At 42.4% G+C, this 24,184-nt stretch overlaps 1 protein-coding gene across 1 annotated transcript in view; it reads left to right on the forward strand.

Annotated features, from left to right (window-relative positions):
* LOC136448665 (fibrocystin-L-like) overlaps nt 1–24,184 on the forward strand; it is a 78,665-nt gene that overhangs the window by 19,858 nt on the left and 34,623 nt on the right. The window contains exons 20-44 of the mRNA XM_066448305.1: nt 295–431; nt 840–1,003; nt 1,382–1,527; nt 2,430–2,517; nt 3,002–3,150; nt 3,694–3,816; nt 4,646–4,751; nt 6,089–6,238; nt 7,422–7,580; nt 7,922–8,046; nt 9,504–9,633; nt 10,542–10,631; nt 11,186–11,324; nt 11,678–11,834; nt 12,819–12,906; nt 13,775–13,948; nt 14,456–14,656; nt 15,027–15,658; nt 16,128–16,431; nt 17,191–17,319; nt 18,096–18,494; nt 19,252–19,392; nt 20,469–20,643; nt 21,675–21,819; nt 22,675–22,837. Of these exons, the coding sequence (XP_066304402.1) occupies nt 295–431; nt 840–1,003; nt 1,382–1,527; nt 2,430–2,517; nt 3,002–3,150; nt 3,694–3,816; nt 4,646–4,751; nt 6,089–6,238; nt 7,422–7,580; nt 7,922–8,046; nt 9,504–9,633; nt 10,542–10,631; nt 11,186–11,324; nt 11,678–11,834; nt 12,819–12,906; nt 13,775–13,948; nt 14,456–14,656; nt 15,027–15,658; nt 16,128–16,431; nt 17,191–17,319; nt 18,096–18,494; nt 19,252–19,392; nt 20,469–20,643; nt 21,675–21,819; nt 22,675–22,837 (4,414 nt within the window). The remainder of the gene's footprint in view (nt 1–294; nt 432–839; nt 1,004–1,381; nt 1,528–2,429; nt 2,518–3,001; nt 3,151–3,693; nt 3,817–4,645; nt 4,752–6,088; nt 6,239–7,421; nt 7,581–7,921; nt 8,047–9,503; nt 9,634–10,541; nt 10,632–11,185; nt 11,325–11,677; nt 11,835–12,818; nt 12,907–13,774; nt 13,949–14,455; nt 14,657–15,026; nt 15,659–16,127; nt 16,432–17,190; nt 17,320–18,095; nt 18,495–19,251; nt 19,393–20,468; nt 20,644–21,674; nt 21,820–22,674; nt 22,838–24,184) is intronic.

Raw genomic sequence — 24,184 nt, forward strand, 5'->3', positions numbered from 1 at the left:
ACATGCCGAGTTTCTGTCCACAAAGAAGGTTTTTGGCCATGCCTCATCCGATGATCATTGGCACTTTTTGGAAAAAGTGTTTTTCAATCTGACCATGGATAAGCATTTAGCCTTTACCTGGCTACAGAGGTGGCTAGAAAGACACTGTACACATTGTTTGATAATTTTTTATGAAATGATTTATGAAAGTTTATGAAATGTACGCAGGGCCCCACTGTAAAGCAGTGTTAATCACTGAGCAGGTATACCCTGGGTTAACATGACAGAATTTAAAAAGAATTGTTCTTCTTCCAGGTCTGCTTTGCGTACAAAGGATCGTTGGACTCGAGGGTCTTTCTGCGCTACGATCATGGTTCTGATGCTGAAGCGGAGGCGTCTGGGTGGTTTGGTCCTGATGATCACGACAGCCTGGACTTCTCCTCGAGTGAAGAGTATGTTTATTGTTTATTTCAGGCTCAATGGCCCATATTGACAAACACATACATATCCGCAAACACATCTTTAAAATATTGCTAAATATTTACAGTTGGTTGTGTACCTAAAGAAGAGTAGTACCATCAGGCCACCACGCTACAGTATGTCCCACTCTCATTTTCTTCGTTTTCTTCTCTCACCTCACCTCACCTAAAATCTTCTTATTAGTTATTATTCGCATACTTATGATTTGTTTTTAACAGAGTTACTTCTAATCCAACAGAAGGAAACTGCTAATGTGTGACAAAATAAGTGCTGTTCCACCATATAAGATTGCGCATTTAATTGCACAGTCATTAGCATTTTCTCTCGTTGTTTGTTGAGAAATAAACAGTTCATTCATGATCGGAATAATTCCTTTCCAGATGGCAGAACACTTGCTTCGACTTCCAGGAAATCTTCGCCAGTGCCCGGCCAGACGCAACCAATGTCAAAGTCAAGGAGATGCGATTCCGGTCAGCAAGCGATGAATCTGACTTCTTCATCGACAACCTTTTCATTGGAAAGACTGAGCCGATGGCACCCGGAGGTAAATGCGGTGAAAGGATGATCATTTGTAACTATTAAATCTACCAAGAAGTAGGGGTTTTTCTAGAAAAATTAAACAAGAGGGAACACACACAGGTAAGGGAGCAAATTCTACGTATTTATGGAAGAATCCATCGCTGAGGGAAGGCTGGGCTGAAACAATTTAGATGACCCCATTTTATGTTCGTAGGATAAATATAGAATACATCACGGGGTATTCCCTAGCACCCGAGGTACCAGCCCTCCCGAGGGTGGGCTGGGACCGAGGCTGGGACGTCTGATCATTTCCAAAATCATATCCAGTTGCTTCAGTAACTCTTATTCGTATAACCTGGATGTGTAATCTTCATCGACGTAAAGAATGTTTTGTTCTTTGCAGATGTGGCAGGCAGCGTCCGCCAGGCGGCTACGCCCAATGATGTTCTCATCGATGAAGTCCAGGTGGAGGAAGAAAATGGAGGATACTCCGTCTCCTTCATTCCCTTCAACTGTGGATTCAACCTCCCTCTCATGGCATCTGATCAGGTACTTATACCTTTGATAGACTCATTGTGTTCAATATAACAAATGAAGATTCTAAATTTGTTTTTATATATCTTCATTTGTTATATTGATAAATGATGCATATCTAATATTCTTTTATTTAGGGCTTGCCTCAACACCTTTGTTATGCTTATTTTATTTATTTTGAATAAACAAATTAGAAAAATTAGAAAATAAATAGCTGATCAGGTACAGAATAGGAGACTATTCAGGTGCTTTTTCTGGGAAAAAATTGCAAGGGGCATTGCGAGAGAATGGAACGACCAAGTGTGGGGCTGGTGGTTTCCCTTTTTCAACAGTGTGTGGTTTCAGAGAGTTTTAAGTTAAAATAAGGCTTTCTGATGAGGGGCAAAATTACTTACTGTCAGACAGGTCACAGAAGACTGTGGCCGCATGTGACCTGATACCATCCTTGTTCAATCAGAATTGTATGCTTGTCAGAGGATCTCCAGGTTAAGTGGGTGCAGCGCCCCTGTTTCCCTCTTTAGAAAATCCCTGCTTTGTTTAGAGACACAGTCACAGAGAATAAGATCTATAACCTAGTTCATGGTTTGAGGTGTGCATGTGGAGTGTAATACATTGTGGGTACGGGTAATATATTCAACTTTGATATATTTCATATTCAAGCCACAATGCAATCACACTGCACATACACACTCCAAACCATGAACAAGCCTATTCAATCTGGCAGTGCCGTAGATTTCGGTTCAAAATGTAAGTTAGATTCTTGCATTAATTCACAACATTTTAAGCCTAACTTAGCCCCTCAGGCCAGTGGAAAAGTGGCATCTAAATCTGAAAATGATAGAAAACAAAAACACCATGAACAATGTTACATAATTTGTTTGGTGGAACAGTCAAGGATGTGTCATTTTACCTTTCAGGGTGGAGTGACCATCACACGAGAGCAGGCAGCCAGTCCCCCGGTCCAGGGCACTTTTGGCATCACCTTTGATGGCGAAACCTCCACAGGTACAATACATTCTACTTCTGTTAGATTTACATTGTAACAGTAATTGATTCTAAGCATCAACTTGGTCTTGACTGTGTCTTACTTTTGTTTCCTTTGGACTTCCTAAAAGTTGTCTACACCTAAGTTAAGCATATTGATTCATAGCTTCTGGTTAGAAACCTGCTGTTTGACCGATCTTGTTTGGTGTCACTGACGAAAGCTAGTGGATGCTACGTAGAACGTCTGACCGTTTCCAAATCTTATTCAGTTGCTTGAGTGATTGCTATTAAGCTATTTGGCCCATTGTAACAATTACCCAGCATGTTTCAAGCTATTTTCTCAAACTGTAAATGTTAACATTGCTCCTGGAAAAAATTGTTTCTGATGTTTTCTGATAAATCCTCCATGGTGGACTGACACTCAAAGACGATTCTTTCCAGGATGTTAGCAATAAGATTTAGTCAAATCTTTTAAAACCCTGTGATAATTTTTTTGATGACCTAGTGAAAGCTGAGGCTACGGAGGAAGAAATGGCCAACAAACTGAAACTCGACCTTGGCATTGAGGCGAAGGTGACCTTGGGCGGAGACTGTTCCGGGCAGACATGGGAAGTGGAGTGGGTCACTGCAGGAGGAAACCAGGCAGAGCTGGAGGTTTGATAAATTATCTTACAATATTATCATCATAGTAAAAGACCCCAACACTCTTATCGATAAGAGTATGGGTGACCCGGTGTGCTTGGCTAAAATGCGAGCTGTAGCTGCATTGCACTACTACATGTAGCTACTTGAAAATGTTTGTTTGTTTGTGGACAACATAATGAGATGCATAAGCTCTTGACATCGTGTTGACATCGCTAGATGTCCCCGTTCAAGGTTCAATGAGATGCTGTGGATGGTTCTGCATGATATTTGGTAGATATGCTAGGGGTCAGGAAAAGGAAGGTTATGTTCAATAATGGGCCTCCTAGTGGCTACCTTGCATCAGTTGGCCTCCTAGTGGCTAACTTGCATCAGTTGGCCTCCTAGTGGCTAACTTGCATCAGTTGGCCTCCTAGTGGCTAGCTTGCATCAGTTGGCCTCCTAATGGCTAGCTTGCATCAGTTGGCCTCCTAATGGCTAGCTTGTATCAGTTATTCATTGATAGAGGACAGGGACATTGCGAAGGAAGTTGAAACCCCTCTGTTCACGTTACAGTTGGATGGTAGCAGTCTGACAGGAGATGATGTGGCGATTGAGGTGAAGACCTTGGACGACGGCGGCCTGTGGTTCTATTCCATCCCCGGGAGCATGACTCGTACGGCGCATGACACTCCACAGGTGAAGGACCTTTAGTGACACATTGGTGAAGGTTAGACGGGGAGTTGGAGAAGCAATATATGAGAGACTGCACAATTCCGCCCTCAACAGAAAATGAGGTTTACGCATCAAATTTTCAGGCACTTGGGTAAACGCGCTACCGCCCACCCCGACAAACAACATTAGCTCCTAAAACAACAGGAGCTAATTTATTAATTAGCATACAGCCTTGTCTTGACTTACTATTCTATTGAACCATCTGAAATTGTCTTCATTTCATTAACATATCTGTTCAGAGTTTAGGTATAAAACCTGGTTCTGACAGAGTTTTCCTTAGTCACTGACGAAAGATAGCAGATGCTGTCTGAAACGTCGGACTGTTTCAAAATCTTATCCAGTTGCTTGAGTAACTATTTTTGGCGGACCTTTATTGACATTTAGACTCTTACAAGCTAAGTACAGGTCATGATGATAAAAGCAGAAGTACACTGTTAGACAACTTATAGTGATATAAGAATGTGAGCAATTTTTGTTATAATTAATTATTAATGATTATGATACGTAGCGTAGATTTGAAAAATGTCAATGTTGGATTATCTGATATACAATGTGAATAATGTCCATGATGATTGTTTATTTATTTATTTATTGGTTTGGCTGTTCAGGACACACAGCCAGGGCTGCCTAACTAGTCTAGGGTTATTACAAAGGGCTAGCCCTGCTGACAAAGACAAGACATCACAATGGACGGCATAACGAGCTATTAATAACTAAAATATTCTAAATACATGTACATATTAAGAACTATCGTACATAAATGATTAAAAAGATAAATAACGTTTTGTTTCAGGTGGAAGTGAGCATCAATGGCATTCCATCACGCTGTGAGGGAGGCTGTGGGTTCAGCTGGGCAGCAGACAGGACCCCTACCGTAACCAGCATCTCGCCTCAGCAAGGTACCGGAAGTGATTCAGATTCAGTTTTATTTCTCATGACCTTGCATGTGACAATTTCATAGAAATATGCACATGAAGTGTATCATCATTTACAAAAACATTACGAGTTTAAAATAACATTGCTCGAACAGATTGAAATAAGGCGCCAATCCAAGTTTCTCTTATACATAAACAACTTTAACAACTTGACAGTTCTAGCAGTTGAGATTACATTAGTGGCACAGTACAATAAAAAACTTGTGTCAACAGTCAGTGTGGTAGAGCAGTTTTGATGCTCGGGGAATAAAGGAGCTCGAGAGTTTATGTCTCCTTTAAGTGAAGAAATGTTAGCGGTGGTTTTATGGTCGCGTTTTTTTGCGGCGACCGTTTCACGACAAACTTAAACCACCACAAACATTTTTTCCAATACTGTAGCAGTATGTGACTATAGCTCTGAGGCAAACTTAAAATTACCGCAAACACTCCATTTTCGCCTTAGCGCGAAATAGAAACCATGTGAACTCAAATGCTTTTACAGTATTCATTCCCATAAAGTAACCAGGGATCTCTCTTAAAGGAAACCCAAGCAATATCAGGGTCCTAAAATTGGATTTTAAAAGTCAATTTATTTACTAATAGTCATTTCTACACATGATTAGTTCAAACAACACTATCACAATGTATAGCGACATCCATGATGCAAAAATATGATGTCAGTGTGATGTGAGAACTCACTGAAAATCGTCCTGGGGGTTTTTGTTGGCTCGCAAAACTAAGGGGATCATTGTATGGCTCGTTCTTGCGCGGTTTTGAAATGCTCAATGTATGAAGTTATTATGCAAATGTGCTGAACACTGTTAGGAAATGTCACTAGCATATTAAAGATTTCAGCTTTTTTTTCATTTCCATTTTTTCGGCCCTACTATTGCTTTGGTTGCCTTTAAATCCCAGGAGTCAACAAGCTTTGGTAGTATTTGTTGATCTCCGGAATTTGAAAATCACCATTGACTCGAGCGTTTGGCCATCATTCACAGTGTGGCTATCATTCAAGGAGATAGAAGTCTGCTTTAAAAAGTTGTCAGTAACTCTTGTAGCATCGAATGGCCGAGTCCACGCTAGGCCACGGATTTAATTTCTGGCCCTCCTGGTTAGACATTTTACACGACTTTCCTCACTCCACTCAGGTGTAGAACGTACCTGACTCCAGTTTGGGAGGTAAAAGGCAGTGGAAGGAGAGGGTTGGGCTCTGCCTTCCAATACCATGTCCTAGACACAGTGATGTAACAACCCACTGCGCCTACGGCCCCAAAGGACCTTCACTGTTACCAATAACTCCAACTTAATCTTCCTCCATGCAGGCACTGGTGGGACAGAGGTTACGATCACAGGGACTGGCTTCAGCGCAAACTGCGAAGACCTCAGGGTGAGGATCGGCCGTTCGGAGGATACGGAAGAGGGGGTGGCGTGCACGCCCAGCGCTTGTACGGAAACCTCCATCACATGTACAGGTTAGTATTATCTTTGTATAACAGTGGGGATCAACCTCCACTAACTGACCAGCGCGTTGATTTCCCAAGCCGTGCAGATCGGGATTGGGGCGGGTTCTAATCCCGGGAGCGGCATACTCGCCCCTTTGGGTTTTTACAGTGGTTCCCACGCCGGCCCTGTGAGTAACAATCAGATCACACATCGATGTCACACTCGGAGACTCTGGACGAGTCTTGAAAGAAAAGGAGGAGTAGTATAACAGTGGGGATCAACCTCCAATAACTGACCAGTCTAACTGATCCGGACCTTTCAGCCTAGTGGTTAGCGCGTTGGATTCCCAAGCCGTGCGGATCGGGATTGGCGCGGGTTCTTATTCCAGGAGCGACATACTCGCCTCTTTGGGTTTTTACACTTGTCCTGATGATGATGGTTGTTTATTTGCTTCCGGAAATCAATGGGAAGGTGAACTAGTGGAGAAGTAACCATAATGCATGTTGCTGTGGTGGTTGAAACTTATCCTGATTAATCGTGCTTATAGTAGCCGCCCCGTAACCTGTCAGCCCCTAGGGGAGGGGCCATTATAGCCCCGGACAGCTGGAGTTTAGGTTGTACAGACTAGTTGAAACTGGTCTAAGTGGAAAAGACCTGACAGAGATGATATTTAACCGAGAAAACTGGAAGCGTAGCTTTGTATATGCTTCAACTCGCTGAGTATGATCATGTATGTATGGTGGTTGAGTGGTTAATGGCTCCACTCATCGACCAGTTAGTGAAAAGGGTAATGTGACCTTTTGAATGAGACTTTGGAAATTTTCCTATGGCCCGCACATTGAACCTAGCACTGTGCATAGATTATAAAGTTGAACTTTTAGTGTCAGTAATACTTGCTTAGACCTATGGCAGAGTCTTAAATTAACCCTCGTCCTACCGACGTTTTGTATGCAATTTATTCAATTAAATTTGATTTCTTAATCAGGTCGTTTTCCCTTGACTTTTTCTGCGCTGCGGTGGCATTGTTACCTCCAGTGCGTTTTGCTGCGGTGTGATGCGTTCAGCTGAAAAATACCCCCAAACCATACATAAACATGACCCTCATACAGCCTCTGTATAAATGTATAGAGCCTACATATAGGTTTCCCGCAGGACAAGGGTTAAAAACTTTCTGTCAGGATTGTGGTGATCCAAGTTTCATTCTGGTTCCAGCTGGAAGTGGCGGACAGGGAAGTCAGCGAGTGAAAGTAAAGGTGTTGCCTCGCGGAGACGACCCAGGTGCCAACCCTAACGGGAAGGCTTCTGGAGACGTGTCCTTCGCCTACCTGGGTGACATCACCAGCATCAGCCCAACAACCAGTGGGCTTGGAGGTGAATCAGCTATTATTATTACAATGCCGTGTGTGTGTGTGTGTGTGTGTGTGTGTGTGTGTGTGTGTGTGTGTGTGTGTCTGTTGGCCGTGTGTGTGTGTGTGTGTGTGTGTGTTGTGTCTGTTGGCTATGTGTGTGTCTGTGTGTGACTGCTGAGTGTGTATGTGTATGACTATTGAATCTGTGTATGACTGTGTGTTCACTTTGTGCGACTGTGTGTGTGTCTATCTGTGTGTGTGTGTGTGTGTTGTACGTGTATGACATTGTGTATCTGTGTTAGAAAGCTTTTTTTTCCTGTAGTTTCTTGAGCTCATTTGACATTCTTGCAATTCTCCCATCAGGTGGTGTCCCGCTGACTATCTCAGGAAATGGCTTTGCGGATGATGACAACCCCAAAGTTGGTGAAAACGATTGTCCCGTTGTATCCCGTTCCGACACCGAGATCGTCTGTATGGTCCCATTTGGGGTGAGAAAGCAATTGTTTTGGTTCTAGGATATTGGGGATCCTTTTTACACAACCAGTAAATCTCACCTGCTGATGTTTCGGTGTCAGTTTTGTCAGACACCTTCTTCAGAGCTTCTGACTTGAGTACTGCTTCTCTGCTACGCTCTTAAGCCATGTCATTGTTTATAAAGAAAGTTTTATTTAATTGCATTAGTTCATGCCCATGGGCTGATTGCAAGTACATAATCAATTTGTGAAGATGTAGGAAAAAAACATACATTGTACATGTGACACTATATCTAGACATGCTGGGTTTGACTTCTTTTGTCTTAAGGTCATTTTGCGAATGTGATGTCAAACCTAGACCCTCAAAGCCTTTTCCTCACTTTTTTTGCCATGCACTGTGCTACCATTATAGACCCCTGCCGCGGAGGAACTGGCCAGGGGTGTGAACCGCTATTGCTATGTTGATTTGATTATGTGGATGACATCATCCAAGAACCCCAAAACTGATGCGAGCGTGCAAATGAAAATAAAGTTTTCAAACAAAAAAAGTTGCCTTCATTATGAAATCTACATGGTCAGGTTGAAAACATAACTTAACACACAGAGAATGGTAAACAAAAGAATGGATTCTTCAATTTTGGTTTGAGTTTGGTATTCTAGACATTAGTATCCGTCTTCCGAAATATCTTTTTGCAATTTACCGCATATATTTACTCATCATCTCCATGAAAAATGGAGATATAGTTTTGGGTGTGTCTGAGTGTGTGCCCGTGTGTGTGTGTGTTTCCGGATTACTGTAAGCAGCATAACTCAAGAACCTCTGTACGGATTACGATGATATTTGGTATGTGGGCGGGTGTTGTGAAGCCAAAATTCAAGGTCGATGTTGGGCCCCCTGGTATGTGACCTTGGTACTGCAGCAGATTTTTTCTATCTCTTGAGTGGTGTAGGTTTACAGCTGCTTTGCATGATTTACCCTATGATAGAAAACTTTTTTTTTGGTTTGAACTGTATGAAAATTGATGCGCGCGCGGATGTCATCCTTATAATAGAATCAACATGGCCTAATGTAACGGCTCACTTGAAATGTCTTATGCACTGTCAATCTGGCTTTGCTAAACTACTCTAAACTGATCTAATCTACTATAATGAAGAGAGTCAAAAGTTACGGGTGTATGTGCAATCCCAGGCTGGTGACGATCTCGCTGCAGGGCGCTGCCGCGAACTCCAGGTCAGACCGGAAAGTCGAGTTGCATCGACGTGGAGTGGGGGTCCTGGGAGCCTTGAGTACGCTGCTGTAGATGCACACCGCATTCTTGTAGTCCGTGTAGGTACAGGTAGAAAGGGAGAAAGGCGTGCGGTGAGGAAGGACCGCTCGTGGAACCTCGTGGATAGGTTATTTGGATCACGAGAAGAAACATGGCTGCCAAAATCACGGGATAAATAAATAAACGTGTGTTTGTGATCTGTAGTCATCTGCAGGTGCTGTGGACGTCACGGTGAGTGGGTCAGACGTGCTGACTAGCTCCGACCAGTTCACTTACGACGAGGCTCTGAGTCCGATCATTGCAACCTACTCTCCTGAAGAGATCACAGTGGCAGGTAGGAAGTGATCAAAGTAGTACTGCGTACCGGTACTGTACCGTAAAAACTGATTAGGTACAGGTCGAAAATACTGGATCATGAAGTACCGGTACTGTACCGATATAAATTCACACCAAGTATGTGCTTATTTGAATGATCTCATGTTATCATGCAACACCAAACGTTACCAAAGTGACACATTGGAACAGCGTAACTAATATGCAACAGATCATTCAGGCAGGCGGGATGTTTTGACAGCAAGGCCGAGGGAGTTTGGTGGTAGGAAACGTACTTATGTCCTTTGAATAAAGATACTGACATCGATTATTGAAGAAGTTCAGAAGAACACATGTTAATTTTTTCAAATTGTTCAGGCACAGGTACAGGAACAGGACCTGTCCCTAAACCTCGGTACCTGTAGCTGATGTTACGTTTAGGTACGCAGCACTAGATCATAATGATATCAGGGGTTTGTCTAGAAAAAAACTTGCAAGGATAAGCATTGTGAGGGAGCTGAGCAACTAAGTGAGGCGATGGTGTGGAGGAAGAGGCATTTGAGTGCAGAATTCTGCATTTGAGTACTGAATTCTGCATATAATGTGTTGTTTTTTTCAGAATTCTGGATTTGGATGCAGAATTCTGGATTTGGATGCAGAATTCTGGATTTGGATGCAGAATTCTGGATTTGGATGCAGAATTCTGCAGATCCTGCATGTGATTTGAAGAATTCTGAACTCAAATGCAGAATCCTGCAAAACTGACCTACTGATGTTACCTACGTCATTGTAATAATGCGCTTTGACATATTCTAGAAAATCAACTTTCCCTGTCAAACTATACCATTATAATCACAGTTTTCCGCATTTATAGTTTCACCTGTTATGAATATCTAGAACAGTCATGACAATAATGCCCTTAATGTTCAGGAGGAGAGACGTTGACACTGGAAGGCACGGGTTTTGGAGATTCACCGGAACTCACACTGGATTGTGACAGTGAAACGGTGAAAGTTGAAGGTAAGAAATGCAGCTCTAAGTTTAGTCTCATGATCACGCCTTTTTACTCTATCTCAGTTCCTGAGGATTGTAAAGGCACGTAAGTTTGTGGCAATTTGATGTTCGAAGTTTTAGCTGTAACCGATCATTGTCTGGGAACTTAAAACCACCTTGAAAATTATCCTTCTATCTTCTGCCCACATGGCGCCTTGTGTCAAACGCAAACTAAAAACCACCGCGGCCGCAAACCTGACTCATTTTCTTCTCACCATGAAATTAGACCCCGGAAAACTTCAATGCATTTACAGTGTTATCTGCATGTTGATAACTTTGTCTTACTTCTAGTTCTCTCCAAAAGCAGAACTAACCAGTACTTATTTACAAGTTCATTTCTAGTCATTGTAAATAAGTACCGGTTAGTTCTGCTCAGTTCATCTTAGTGACGCTGAAGAAGTCAATGATGGATGTCACTCGAAACGTCCGGAAATAATATCCGTAATTTATCCAGTAGTAGAGTTTGAACTGTATGTTAGCATTGTTTAACCTTCCACTTCACAAATTGTTGCCCCTGACAGCCAGTGTTACAGAGACTGGCAGCGTGACGGCCACCCTGCCCCCCCTCAGTCCTGGAGAGTGTGACATCCTCCTGTTTGTGCCTGGCAGTGGCTATGCAATGGTAGAGGACAATACAAGGAAGAGGGCTGCTAATGGAAGGTATTGACACTAAAGAGGCTCCATGTAAGATTTTGGTTGCGAGTCTGAATTCTGCAGAATTATGAGAACTGTTGTTCAAAGACAGTCGGTGCATAGGTCACAGCAGCTACTGACCTTTGATCATCTTATCCTTTACACAATTATTTGAATGACGGCAGGAGGGTTATAATAAGTTCCAAACTGAAGTGTAAACAGATGAGTAAGTGTAAACTTTGGTCGAGATTACTGCAAATGTTTTATTTTTCATCATCATTTGAGGGCAATGAAGTATTGTATTTGTAACTGTTGCAGCTACATATAAAAATCTCAGGAAAAGAAGAAGATTTGAAAAATAACATCTTCCTGTATTCCAGGTTTAAACTTCCCCAAGTCAATGTGAACTTGAAGGTGACCGGAATGGATCCATCCATGGGCTCGCTATTTGGGGGTACCGAGGTGACCATTTCGGGAGAAGGGTTCAGTGAGGATACCGCAGATGTCAAGGTCAAGTTTGGTGACACTGACTGTGAGGTGAGTAAGACCCCATTTACTCCCTATCTCAAATACTGTGCATGTAAATCATAATAGAGAAATGTTCGCGGTGGTTTTATGTTCCCGGTTCTCGAGGTCAACACAAACTTAAAACCTTCGCAAAATTTTGGCCCACCTATGACTGTAGCACTACTATTGTTTCAAACACGAACTTAAAATCACTGCGAATACTCCATCTTCTCCCTACTGTGAAATAAAAACCACATGAACTTAAATGCACTTACAGTATCTTGATGGAGCTTTGTAATGCTTCGGTCACATTTCAAAGCCGGGGCCCGGCCGGGCTGTTTGAGAAAACAAAGAATAAAAGACGCATATCAAGGATATACATAACGTATTGTAAGGAATAATTTTTCAAAAATGGAGCTTTGTAACCGAGATTGCAGGAAATGTTTATTAAGCATACCCACATCCTCCATGGGTTAATTCCAAATTGTAATAGGAAAAAGATTTTGTTTTTAGAATATAGGATTTTCCTGACTTTGGGCAAAATTGGGATAAAGAAGTTGAAGTTGAAAAGTATAATCTTAGTATCAAATAAGTTATCAATTGGCAAACATATTAGTATACAGTAAGATATACAGAATGTAATTTTTTGAGTTATGATAAGAAATTCAAACCACTGGTTTTGAAAAGGTGCTGACCGGTTTTAAACTACTTGTTTCCCTAAGTTCGTGGGGTGTCCCTGTGGTGGCTTCGTCACCACATCTGGTTCAAATTATGAGGAGCCAGAAGGCCCGAATTCGCGCCCGTGTAGGACACGTCTTGATAAGAGGGGCTTTGAGTCATACCAAAGACTTTATAAAAATGGTACATACTTCTGAAATAGTATGGAAGTTAAACACACTCCACTACAGTGTTTGCACCACAGTGTCGCCTTAGGGCTACGAAACGGAGATGGGCACTGCCCTATACACCTTAATGGTGCGGGAGGATTTTAACTTTTAAACTTTTTTTCCCTAGGTTCTGACCAGTTCTGCTGATGAGATAACATGCAGGACAGAAAGCACTGCAGCAACCCATACTGTCAACAACGATGGCTCACATCCAGGTAGGGCCATGCTGATTTGATCATATGGATGACATCCGCACGCAATTTTCCTCCATTTCATGATATACAAAAAAAGGTTTTCTAACATACTGTAGACCGTGCAAAGCAGCTAACAAACTGAGCAAATATATGCTGTAATTTGCAAAAATATTTTTCGGAAAATGAATACTAATGTCTAGAATCAAAGAGGAAGATTTGAAAGACTAAAAATGGAGAATCTTTTATTTAGTACACCATTCTCTCCGTGTTTAGTCATTTGTTCAACCTTCCAGACCACGTAGATTCCATAATGAATTCAACGTTTTGTTTTGAAAACTTTTTTTTATTTGCACGCTCGCATCAGCTTTGGGGTTCCCAGAGGATGTCATCCATTATAATCAAATCAACATGGCCTAAGGGGAAGACCATGAGGGATGGTTGGGGGAGGGAGGGGGTATTAAGAATGTATCTGTCTGTAATTGAAATTTGTAAAATTTGCTCAAAGAATCAATTTTGAAACACCAGTCCTGAAAAGCAAACTTGCTTAACAGACATTTCATTTTTTGCTTCTAAAATCATATCATGTTGATGTTCCATGAGAACAATGATACATGTACTAAAACCACATAATATATATTATGCCTTTTCTTTATCTCAGCAATTGTTCTTAGCATCAAGATGTGATGTTTCATATCCTTGACTGTAAATTCAATTAGTAATTAGAATTTACAGTTGAAACAATGCAGTATTACAGTAGTAATATATTGGAAATGTATTAGTCGCAGTGTTGCACTGGAGATGTAAATGTTAAAACGGCAAAAATGAAACCACCCCTTAAGTTTCAAGAATTACATGTATAGTAATCAAGGATTTTTTGTTGATTTTGCAGAGTTTGGAACTGGCTTTGCTTGGGACCCTGCTACACTCACAGTAGCAGTTGGCGATACAGCAGTCTGGGGCTGGACAGCAAGTGGATCTGACACCAAATATGGCGTCCATCAAACAACTGATTCAACTGGGGAGGTTCTTGCTGGCTTCAGCAGTGGGGAACAGACAAGTTCAGGTGAGATTGAAAGCTTTGCTCCCTTTGTTTCCTCCCAAACCCTACAGTCCTTTGGCCGCACAAGGGGCAATTGTCGTATTGAGGTCACCTGCGCGCCGAATGGCAGTCAGTACAGACCCTTGCGATCTAGCCCCGCCAAATGTGAGCTCCTCGCAATTCAGCCCCTGGCTGCAAAGAGAGAGTAGTTGGCCCACCCAATAATAACAATAATAATGATAAAGGAGGTTGTAGGCTATGGCTCAGTTTACACAATGCATAACTCACCGGGAGAAGACTGTGCATTTACACACAAGTCTATGTGACTTGAGTCTGACTTGATCAAGTCGAGTCCGAGAAAAGGGCACTTGAGTACCCTAGATTTATGTTTACACAATCCAAAATCGACTCTGGACAAGTTTTCTTGTTGCATTCTTGCAGCTGCTACATACTATAACAGACTGCAGTAGTCCAGATGGACATGGTTCCGAAAACTGAAGATTAACACGTGTGTGTGTGCTCCTTTTTCAGGTGCCTTCTCGTACACCTTTAAGGAAAAGGGTTCCTTCTTCTACACCAGTGGATGTGTTGATCTGCATTGTGATATCAAGATGCTTGGAAGGGTGGATGTTGTGGATAGAACAGATGTCACCGAGGCCTTGTCGCTGAAAGTGCACGGATGGGAGGCAGAACAACGCCCAAATGATGCATCGCGTAAGCGGAGATCCAGTGGTAAGCATTCCTGATTTTGGACATTGGTGATTGTCTAAGTTTTGATCCTGGCCTAATAATCAACCTTTAAAAGTCTGAAATCTAGACTACGCACTGATTTTCCAATAACTTAAATTTACTGTCATCACTTGAAAGTTCATCTGAGTGTGTTGGAAGGAGTCATTTTTTGTACAAAATTTGGGTAAGTTCAATTTTTTGTGTTTGAAATTACAGTAACTTTGTTACAGAACATTTATTGTCCTTTGTTGAAGGAGAAAACACCTCAAACATATTGAATTCTTCAGTTATGACCAGAAGCTACATGTATAAGTGTTCCTAATATTGCTTGGGTTTTCATTAAAAACTGTGACGGATTTTTTTACCTTTCCAGGATCATGCCCAGGTGGAACAGGCTCCCTGTTCGACTGCTCCGGAGACCCACCTGCAGCACCTGAAGGCGCTGTCTTTAGTTTCAGCTTCCTCGACTGCATGACGTCAGAAGTCAGCTCAGTCAGCAACTCCCAGGGCACTGCCGGGACCGTCCTGACCCTCCAGGGGACGGGCTTCAGTACCCAGGCTTGTGAGAACGAGGTTCTCATCGGAGAACACCAGTGTGAGGTGGAGACTGCGTCGGCCGACACGCTCACGTGTCGGGTTGCCACCGGTAACGACATGCCCGTGGGCACAGCCCTTCCCGTCTCGCTGGATGTCAAGAACCGCGGGGAAGCCCTGATGGCTGCTGGAGGCAAGTTCGCTCTCCTGCCGGCCGTCACGTCGTTGTCTCCGCAGCAGGGCTCTACGGAGGGAGGAACGACCGTCGCGATTTCCGGGTCAGGGTTCACCGCGGGGACAGATGGCACCGCGGTCATGATCGGGTCGTCCGGTTGTGATGTCCAGTCCGTGTCGTACAACAAGATCATCTGCACGACTCAGGCGGCGTCTGCTCTGACCAGGGATGTGGTGGTGACACAGGGCGGCTCCCTCAGGGCAGTCTGTGACGGGGACTGTCAGTTCAGCCACAGGGTAAGAGTAGGAAGTTGGAAGGCAGGTACCGTAGCGGGGACTGAATTGCATGTGCTGATCAAAATCAATATTAAGTCACACAACTATGTGTTTCAGAAGAGTCACACCTTGAGCACGTACATGTAAGAGAACCCACCACATCTTTCAAAACAAGTAGGGGCATGCTCCGATGTGATTGGATCAAAACATTAAGGCCTAAATGGAGTATGGATTTTCCCGAGCAGCCTTCGTAACCCCTGCTTCTCCTAATGGGTTGTTGCTTGTCTTGAGCATTGATGTTTCTGACCTAGGGTGAAGAGATGCTGCTACAGTAACAATTAGTTCAGTGAGTAGATGAATGGCCCCCTACGGCCCACTGAGCTCTAAAAAAAAACAAAAAAAAACAATTTATTATCAATTTGATTGTTACAGCAGTCATCAGCTTTACCTTAATTCTTAATTTATTTTTTCCCTGTTCTTTCTTAAAAAGGATTCTTCAACACCAAGACTAGTAAGTATCCAGCCGGACACCGCATCTGGAGCCTCTAACGTCTTCACCCTTACTGGAGCGCTCTTTGGAACAGACGTGGACGCTGTCGCCGTGGAGATCGGAGACACGCCTTGCGACGTCACCGCCATGACGGACGGCTCCATCACCTGCACGGCGGGGGCCCTCGCTGTTGGCAGTAACGCCGTGAGCGTGGTAAACGCACTCGGCAGTGCTACATCCTCCCTCACCGTGGCCAGTCAGGCACAGATCGACAGTTTCTCGCCACCTTCCGGCAGCATGGCAGGTTTGTATGTTGGGAACTTGGGATGCATAACCTTAAAAACCATTTGCTATCCGACCCCTCCAACTTTTTAATCTCAATTTGCCGTTAGTCTGATTTTCATTTTGTATCATTTCTTAACATGTGATTATTGATTTGTTGTATACTTATTGATGTTTTTATGTAATGTGTTCCATTATTTGCTTCTATTGAAGTGTATTAGAAATTGGTTATATCTATGGTTTTCTTTATGGTTGTGTTTCGTTATTATCATTAGTTAGTTTATAGGAGGAGGGCTAAGAAAAGCCTCCCGGGTTTCCCCCTCCTCCTGCACTATTGTTATATTTTGTATATTCACTTGCCTCTGTTTTTCTATTTGTGCGAACAAACAAACAAGCAAAATTACTTTCAGGTTCGGGGCCAGAGATTTAGGTGTAGGTCCAGATGTATTAGGTCCATGGCATATGCGTTAAACGAACATGATCTCTATTGCCAAAGGACAAACTAAGGATATCTAAGACCCCGTTCATATTAAGCCTATCATAGCCGTTTGAATTAATTCAAAGATTTAAACGGTTAATTTAGCCGGCTATCTTTGCCCAATATGAACGCAAATAAACCAGGTTAAATAAGGGTTTTACCAGGTTGAATTGAAACCACCTCAGGAGATCATATAGTACAGTCATATCACATCTGTATCTATATAGCCGGTATAACCGCCGTTCGGCGTAACACGCCAGCTTAGATGAGATATTACACACTGTGTCATTTTATCTGTCACAGGAGGTACAGTTGTCACATTCACTGGGAATGGATTTGGAGAGGACATGTCCGTCACCTTGGGAGATGGAAGCGAGTGTACGATCGACGGTGATATCACAAGGACCAGCTTCTCGTGTGTTACTCCTGCAGGTAAATTGTGTCTATTACCTGTACCTCTATTGCTTAGCTGGTACAACTGCTTTTTCAGTGCATGCATTTGGATTTTACTGAGTATAATGCACTTGACTTGTTACACCTACATTTGTAGGTTTGAAGATCTAATTCTTAAGTTAAATGTTGTGAAAAACCCAACCTACGATTTCTGGTGATTATGAATTGAACTAGAGAAAAGTTGTGCTGCATAGGCTGTGCTTTTAATACATTGCATTTGAACATAGATTCAGAGAGGAAAATGGAAAATTAATGTACAACTCACTTTGTAATTATCAGGGTCAGACTGTTGCTTGGGAGGTGTGTTCAAGTATTTATGGAAGGTGTTCAGCACCAAGGACAGGTCATATTGAACACTGTGCTTTCAGTACCCTGCATTTTGATGTAGTAGTAGACAGAGAAATGGAAGTACACAACTTACTTTGTAAAAATGGGGTCATACTGTTGCTTGGAAAGTATGTTTATGTTCTTTTGGAAGGTGTTCAGCACCAAGGACAGGTTGTCTCTGTCTAAAATATGTTCATTGCTAGATATACATTGATCTATGTGAGGATTGTATTCAACACAAGCATTATGGCCATACAATCTATAGACATTTTGCAGTTGCTGTACATTGGTACTGTATGTTGTATCACAAAGACTCAGAGTTTGCCAAGGACATTTCAGTGACTTCAGTGGTAGAACACAGATGATGACATGTAATGTTACAAAATGCAATCATGTAGTCACCATCATGTTTCTCCATTTTCTCCCAGCGACCCAAGATGGCGACCACACCGTTCAGTTGTCTGTAAGCTCCAATGGACAGATGTACCCCGCACAAGACTTCACCTATGCAGCAGACCACACTCCTGTTGTCAATAGTATCTCCCCATCCGAGGCTACCGGTGGGGATACACTGACCATCAGTGGGTCCGGGTTTGGTGGTGTCTCAAGAAGGAGAAGAAGAAGTTCCTCTGCAGATGTTTCTGTCACTGTCGGTGATTCTCCTTGCCCGTTGAGTTCGTCTTCGGACACTGTACTCAGCTGTGTTCTTGCGGAGAATGTTGCGGGCAGCTACGATGTGAACGTGATGGTTGCAGGGATGGGGCTTGCAACTTCATCTGTAGCCTTGAGCTACCAGCTGTCCTTGGACAGTGTACAGCCAACATCAGGTACAAACATTTAGTCACTGACTGACTGACTGACTGACTATCTCACTCACTTACTCACTCACTCACTGACTGATTGACTGATTAAGTCACTGGCTGACTGACTGACTGACTGACTGACTGACTGACTGACTGACTGACTGACTGACTGACTGACTGACTGACTGACTGACTGACCGAGTCACTGGCTGACTGACTATCTCACTCACTCACTCACTGAGTCACTGGCTGACTGACTGACTGACTGAGTCACTGACTGAGTTGCTGACTGACTGACTGACTGAGTCACTCACTCACTCACTCACTCACTCACTCACTCACTCACTCACTCACTCACTCACTCACTCACTCACTCACTGAGACGATTTTGTAAGATTTTGCTGTTTTGTAAATAAAAGAATTCCAACAGTTGTGAATTTATGAGTGTCCCTTTAAAAGATATAAATTGAAAGAAAATCAAATTTTGGAAAAGATTGATAAATCCAGGAATCTTGCAAAGATTTTTTACTATAATTGCAGATAAGATGATCCTGCCGAAAGCTTCCTTTCAAACTTCAAGTTACAAGCATGTGAATCCTACCACAAAGGCAACAAGTGGCAGTAAAGATAAACATGTATCGTAAGACATACATGTACAGGATACAGTAAAAATAAACATGTATTGCAAGACGTACAGGATACAGTAAAGATAATGTTGTAAGAGCTATGCTGTCCTGACGTAGCTTTGCTCTCGTCCAACAACCTGCTCTCTTTGTTACAGGAAGCTTGGGAGGAGGACTCACTCTGACACTGGGCGGAAGTGGGTTTTCTAGCAGCACTGTTGCTACCGTTTGTGGTGAGCCCTGCCCAGTCAGCAGCACCGGACCTTCACAGATAGAGTGCACGCTGCCAGCTAATAATGGTTAGTGTCGCTGTGAAAATGTTACAAGGAAACTCCCTCGTTTGGCATGTGTAAAGAGAATGTGTTGTAGAAATCAAGAGACGAACACAATGTGAGGTAATCATGCGAGCACCGGGAGGTGCTGCACCAGTACCTGGCGGTCCAACAGAACAAATTTGTGGCTTCAGGGCCCGCTGGTACTACTCCCCCAATGGGCACTGGCGCAAATGGGACCTACATGTAAGTGTTAGTAGGGTCGATAAAGACATGTCTACTCTTGACTCGTATGATGTTTGCTACATTTCAAGGTTTAGACATTCTTAAAGCATTGTGTGTATTCCAGGTGAAAACAAAGATGAAAATTTGACTCAGGCCTTGTTTAAAGTTCATTCTGTGCTACAGGAGTATTCAGTGCACCGCCATGGTAATTTCATGGTGGTTTTATCTGTCAAAGTTGCCATCCTCTTGCCCGTTAGACGTAGTTTGTGATTTTATTAATTGTGAAACCAGGGGTACCTGAAAAACAGGCTTGCCTGAGAGTATTTCCCAGTATAAATAAGATAAAATGAAAAAATAAAATGTCATCCTTGTCAGGCTTGAACTGATTTGTACTGGTACATTATTGGTACACCATGGTTCAGGTGTTTTGGACCTGTATCAAATTGATTGTACCGGTACACAGCTCTCTATATATATATAAAATAACTTTATTGCAAGTTCATGCCCGAAGGCTAATTGCAGACAAACAAGTACACGTACATGGGAATACATGGGAATCAAAAATAGTTATCTAGACTACTGTCAAAGTTCTAAGTTAACTAAAGGTTGACTATGGTTGGGTTTGACTTCTTTTTTGAAGGCAGTGGAAAATGAAGAGACCCACGTTTTTCATCGTAAGTGGGTTTGTTGATTTTAGTAGTGATATGGATTTTTGTAAGCTATTCAAATGGTAAAAGCTAGTTGAATTAACGGAAGCTGTTTTATATAAATCGTTTCTTTCGGCCTCATATAGAGGGCATTGGCAAATGAAATGTATTTCATTTTCCACTGCGTTCATTGTACAAAACTTACACATTCTCTAACTGTGTGTATTCCAGGTGGCTCTGCCCAAGTTGCCTGCGATGTGGAAGTTGTGGACAATGGTATCACCACGTCGCTGGCCGCTGCGTTCACCTACGACAGTAGCCTGACCCCCGTCATCGACTCGGTGTCCCCCAGCCTGGGCGGCACCGCAGGAGGAACCCCCATCACCATCACAGGGAGTAACTTGGGGTAATCTGTTCATCATCATCATCATGTTTCATATCAAATTATCATCATGGAAGCTCATCTTTGTATACACTGCTAAACTTTCTTCCAACACTCAGGTATACACGGATCAAATTTTCAACGACCACTGTTGCCTTCCTAAGGATCAATAAGGATTGATCATTATAATGATTGATCCTGACAAAGGCAACAGTGGTCGCTGAAAATTTGATCCGTGTATACCTACTAATTTTCAACGACCACGGTTGCCTTCCTTAGGATCAATAAGGATTGATCATTATAATGATTGATCCTGACAAAGGCAACAGTGGTCGTTGAAAATTGGATCTGTTTATACCTTAGTGTTGGAATAATTTTTTCAGTTTAGCAATTGTACCATGTTTCATACTCTTAACAGTAGGAGCATACACCAAGTCTATTTCTATTGTATGTTGTATGTTGTCCAGTTACCAGGGCTAGCCCTCTATGATAGCCTCCAGATTGCTTTGTTTTGATACATCCAAATGAATCAAATCAAATTAAATCATCTTCAGATGTGTGTTCATGGGGTAAGTTTCCTGAGTGTGCAAGGGCAATTATGGCACTTTGTTAACAGTTAGGCCATGTGGATGACATTAGCGCTCGCATCAGATAGTATAAGTTAGTTATATTGTATTGTATTTTTATGTAGTCTTTCTCCTTTGTATGTTGTACTATATGTGCCAGGTGCCTGAATTAAAGTTGAAATGAAAAATGGAAAAATGCATAAATTTTCATCAATTTTCGTTTCCAACAAGAATATAGTTTTGGACTATACTGTAACTCGTACAAAACAGCTGTAAATTGAGCAAATATATGCCGTAAATTTCAAAAAAATATTTTGGAGAATGGATACTAACATCGTTGTGTGAAGGAATCATGTATAATAACAACAGCTTTTTTTCACGGTGATGATAAGTTCACGGTACAGAGGTCACCGTGAAGACAGTGAACATAAAGTTACAGTGAAAGAAACAAGAATTACAGTAATTTTTTTTAAATTTGCATTCTCGCAGAGGTGTCAGCAGCGTGACCATTGCTGGGAGTGCCTGTGACATCACGGACGGGGCGGATGATTGGGTTACGTGTGTGACCGGAGCCCGCCAAGGGAGCGTGGAGGCCAAGGTCAGGGCAGAGGGCCCAAATGGAATTGCCACGCAGGTAAAACATCGCCATTCCTATCTGTTCATTATTGTTGGTGTGCCCAAAATAGTTACTCAAGCAACTAGACAGCATTCGCTATCATTCTGCTATCATATACAAAGTACAATGCTGTAATATCATCTCCACTCCTGAGTTGTAGCCAAAAATCTTATGTTACACTCTATGCCAAGAAAAGTTATTTGAACTTGTGCGCACTTTTGCAGGACAATGCAGACTTCTACTACGTGGACAGGTGGTCTTCCGTGTACACCTGGGATGTACAAAGTACAATGCTGTAATATCATCTCCGCTCCTGAGGTGTCGCCAAATCTTATATGTAACTCTATGCAATAAAAGTTATTAAGACTCATGTGCACACTTTTCCAGGACAATGCAGACTTCTACTACGTGGACAGGTGGTCTTCCGTGTACACCTGGGGTGTACAAAGTACAATGCTGTAATATCATCTCCACTCCTGAGGTGTCGCCAAAAAACCTTATGTACCTCTATGCAAGAAAAGTTATTCAGACTTGTCCACACTTTTGCAGGACAATGCAGACTTCTACTATGTGGACAGGTGGTCTTCCGTGTACACCTGGGGTGTACAAAGTACAATGCTGTAATATCATCTCCACTCCTGAGGTGTCGCCAAAAAACCTTATGTACCTCTATGCAAGAAAAGTTATTCAGACTTGTCCACACTTTTGCAGGACAATGCAGACTTCTACTATGTGGACAGGTGGTCTTCCGTGTACACCTGGGGTGTACAAAGTACAATGCTGTAATATCATCTCCGCTCCTGAGGTGTCGCCAATGTCTTATATGTAACTCTATGCCATGAAAGTTATTCGACCTTGTGCACACTTTTCCAGGACAATGCAGACTTCTACTACGTGGACAGGTGGTCTTCCGTGTACACCTGGGGCGGAGGCGAGGCTGCCTTACCTGCCGAGGGAGACTTCATCATTGTGGAGGAGGGGCAGACTCTTCTGCTGGACACTGACACACCTGTACTGAAGATGCTGCTCATTGATGGTTAGTTAAAAAGTTAAAATCCTCCCACACCATAAGGTGTATAGGGCGGTGCCCATCCCCGTTTCATAACCCTGGGCCACACTGTGGTGCAATCACTGTAGCAGGGGGCTAGTCCACTGGCAGTGGAGTGTGTTTAACTTCCATACTGTTTCAAAATATGTACCATTTTTATTAAGTCTTTGGTATGACTCAATGCGCCTCTTGTCCAGAGGTGTCCTACATGGGCTTGAACCCCAGTCCTTCTGGTCCAAGTAATTTGAACCAGATGTGGCTAGTAACAGAAGCGTAGACCACTACACCACAGGGACACCCCATGCTGCTCATTGATGGTACATGAGAAATAGAGTGTCCCATTTGGTCTCTCAAAAAAGAAAAATGTCTCTGTTGCTATTGTGACAATTAGCCCACACCAATTTAATTTGTTGGTTGTCTGATTTGATGAAAAATATACTTAACTCGAAATGCATAATGACAACAAAGCCCAAGGACCAGGTTTATGGCTTGGTGCTCAGTTTTATGGAGTGCTTACAGTCATACAGTCCTCTAAGTCATTCTACAGCTTTTTCCCACGAACTGCAAAACTCTGGAATTCCCTCCCAGCCCACTGCTTTCCCCCCGAATACAACCTACAAACCTTCAAAACAAACATACACCGCTGTCTCTCACCTATGCCACATTAGTTCAATTTAAGTTCAATGCTGAGAAGTGGCCTCTTACGGCCTTGCATTGAGCGAGATCGGTAAAAAGAAATATTGAAATTTTCCTCCCTGCTCTCTGCTTTTACAATGTCTCCTTTGTATACATTCACCATAAGATATCCAACAACCAAGGAAATAAATTGGTGTGGCCTTAGTTTGTGATGATCTTCGACCAGAAATAAGAATCAGGATCATAGGGAAACTGCTTTTAAAATAACCATTTTGTGACAAAAAAATATGGTTTACTGTTACAGAGATAGTACATGTAGCTTGAGCATGTTAAAGGAGAATGGATAGCAATCCTTCCCTATAAAAATATACGGCCTGTTACTGAAACAGGAAAATTTCTGCCCTATGTGCCACTAGGCACTACAAGGGTCTGAAAGAACAACCAAATCAAATGTGCAGCTCACATCCAAATTTAGACATTTTATCACTGTTATCATTAGAAAAAAATACCAAAAATTAATGATTAGCCCCACTCAATTGTATCACTATATCAAAGAATTATGCAATCCCCTGTTGTATTATTAATTAGGATGGCAAGTTTCATTCTATACCTCTATTTTTTTTTTTATGTTTTGATAGTTGTTGCCATACACTGTACCGTGTACAATTGTCGTGCAATAAAGTTCTTCACGAAAATGAA

This window comes from Branchiostoma lanceolatum, chromosome 14 (assembly GCF_035083965.1).
Source record: "Branchiostoma lanceolatum isolate klBraLanc5 chromosome 14, klBraLanc5.hap2, whole genome shotgun sequence".
In the NCBI taxonomy this organism is placed as follows: Eukaryota; Metazoa; Chordata; class Leptocardii; order Amphioxiformes; family Branchiostomatidae; genus Branchiostoma; species Branchiostoma lanceolatum.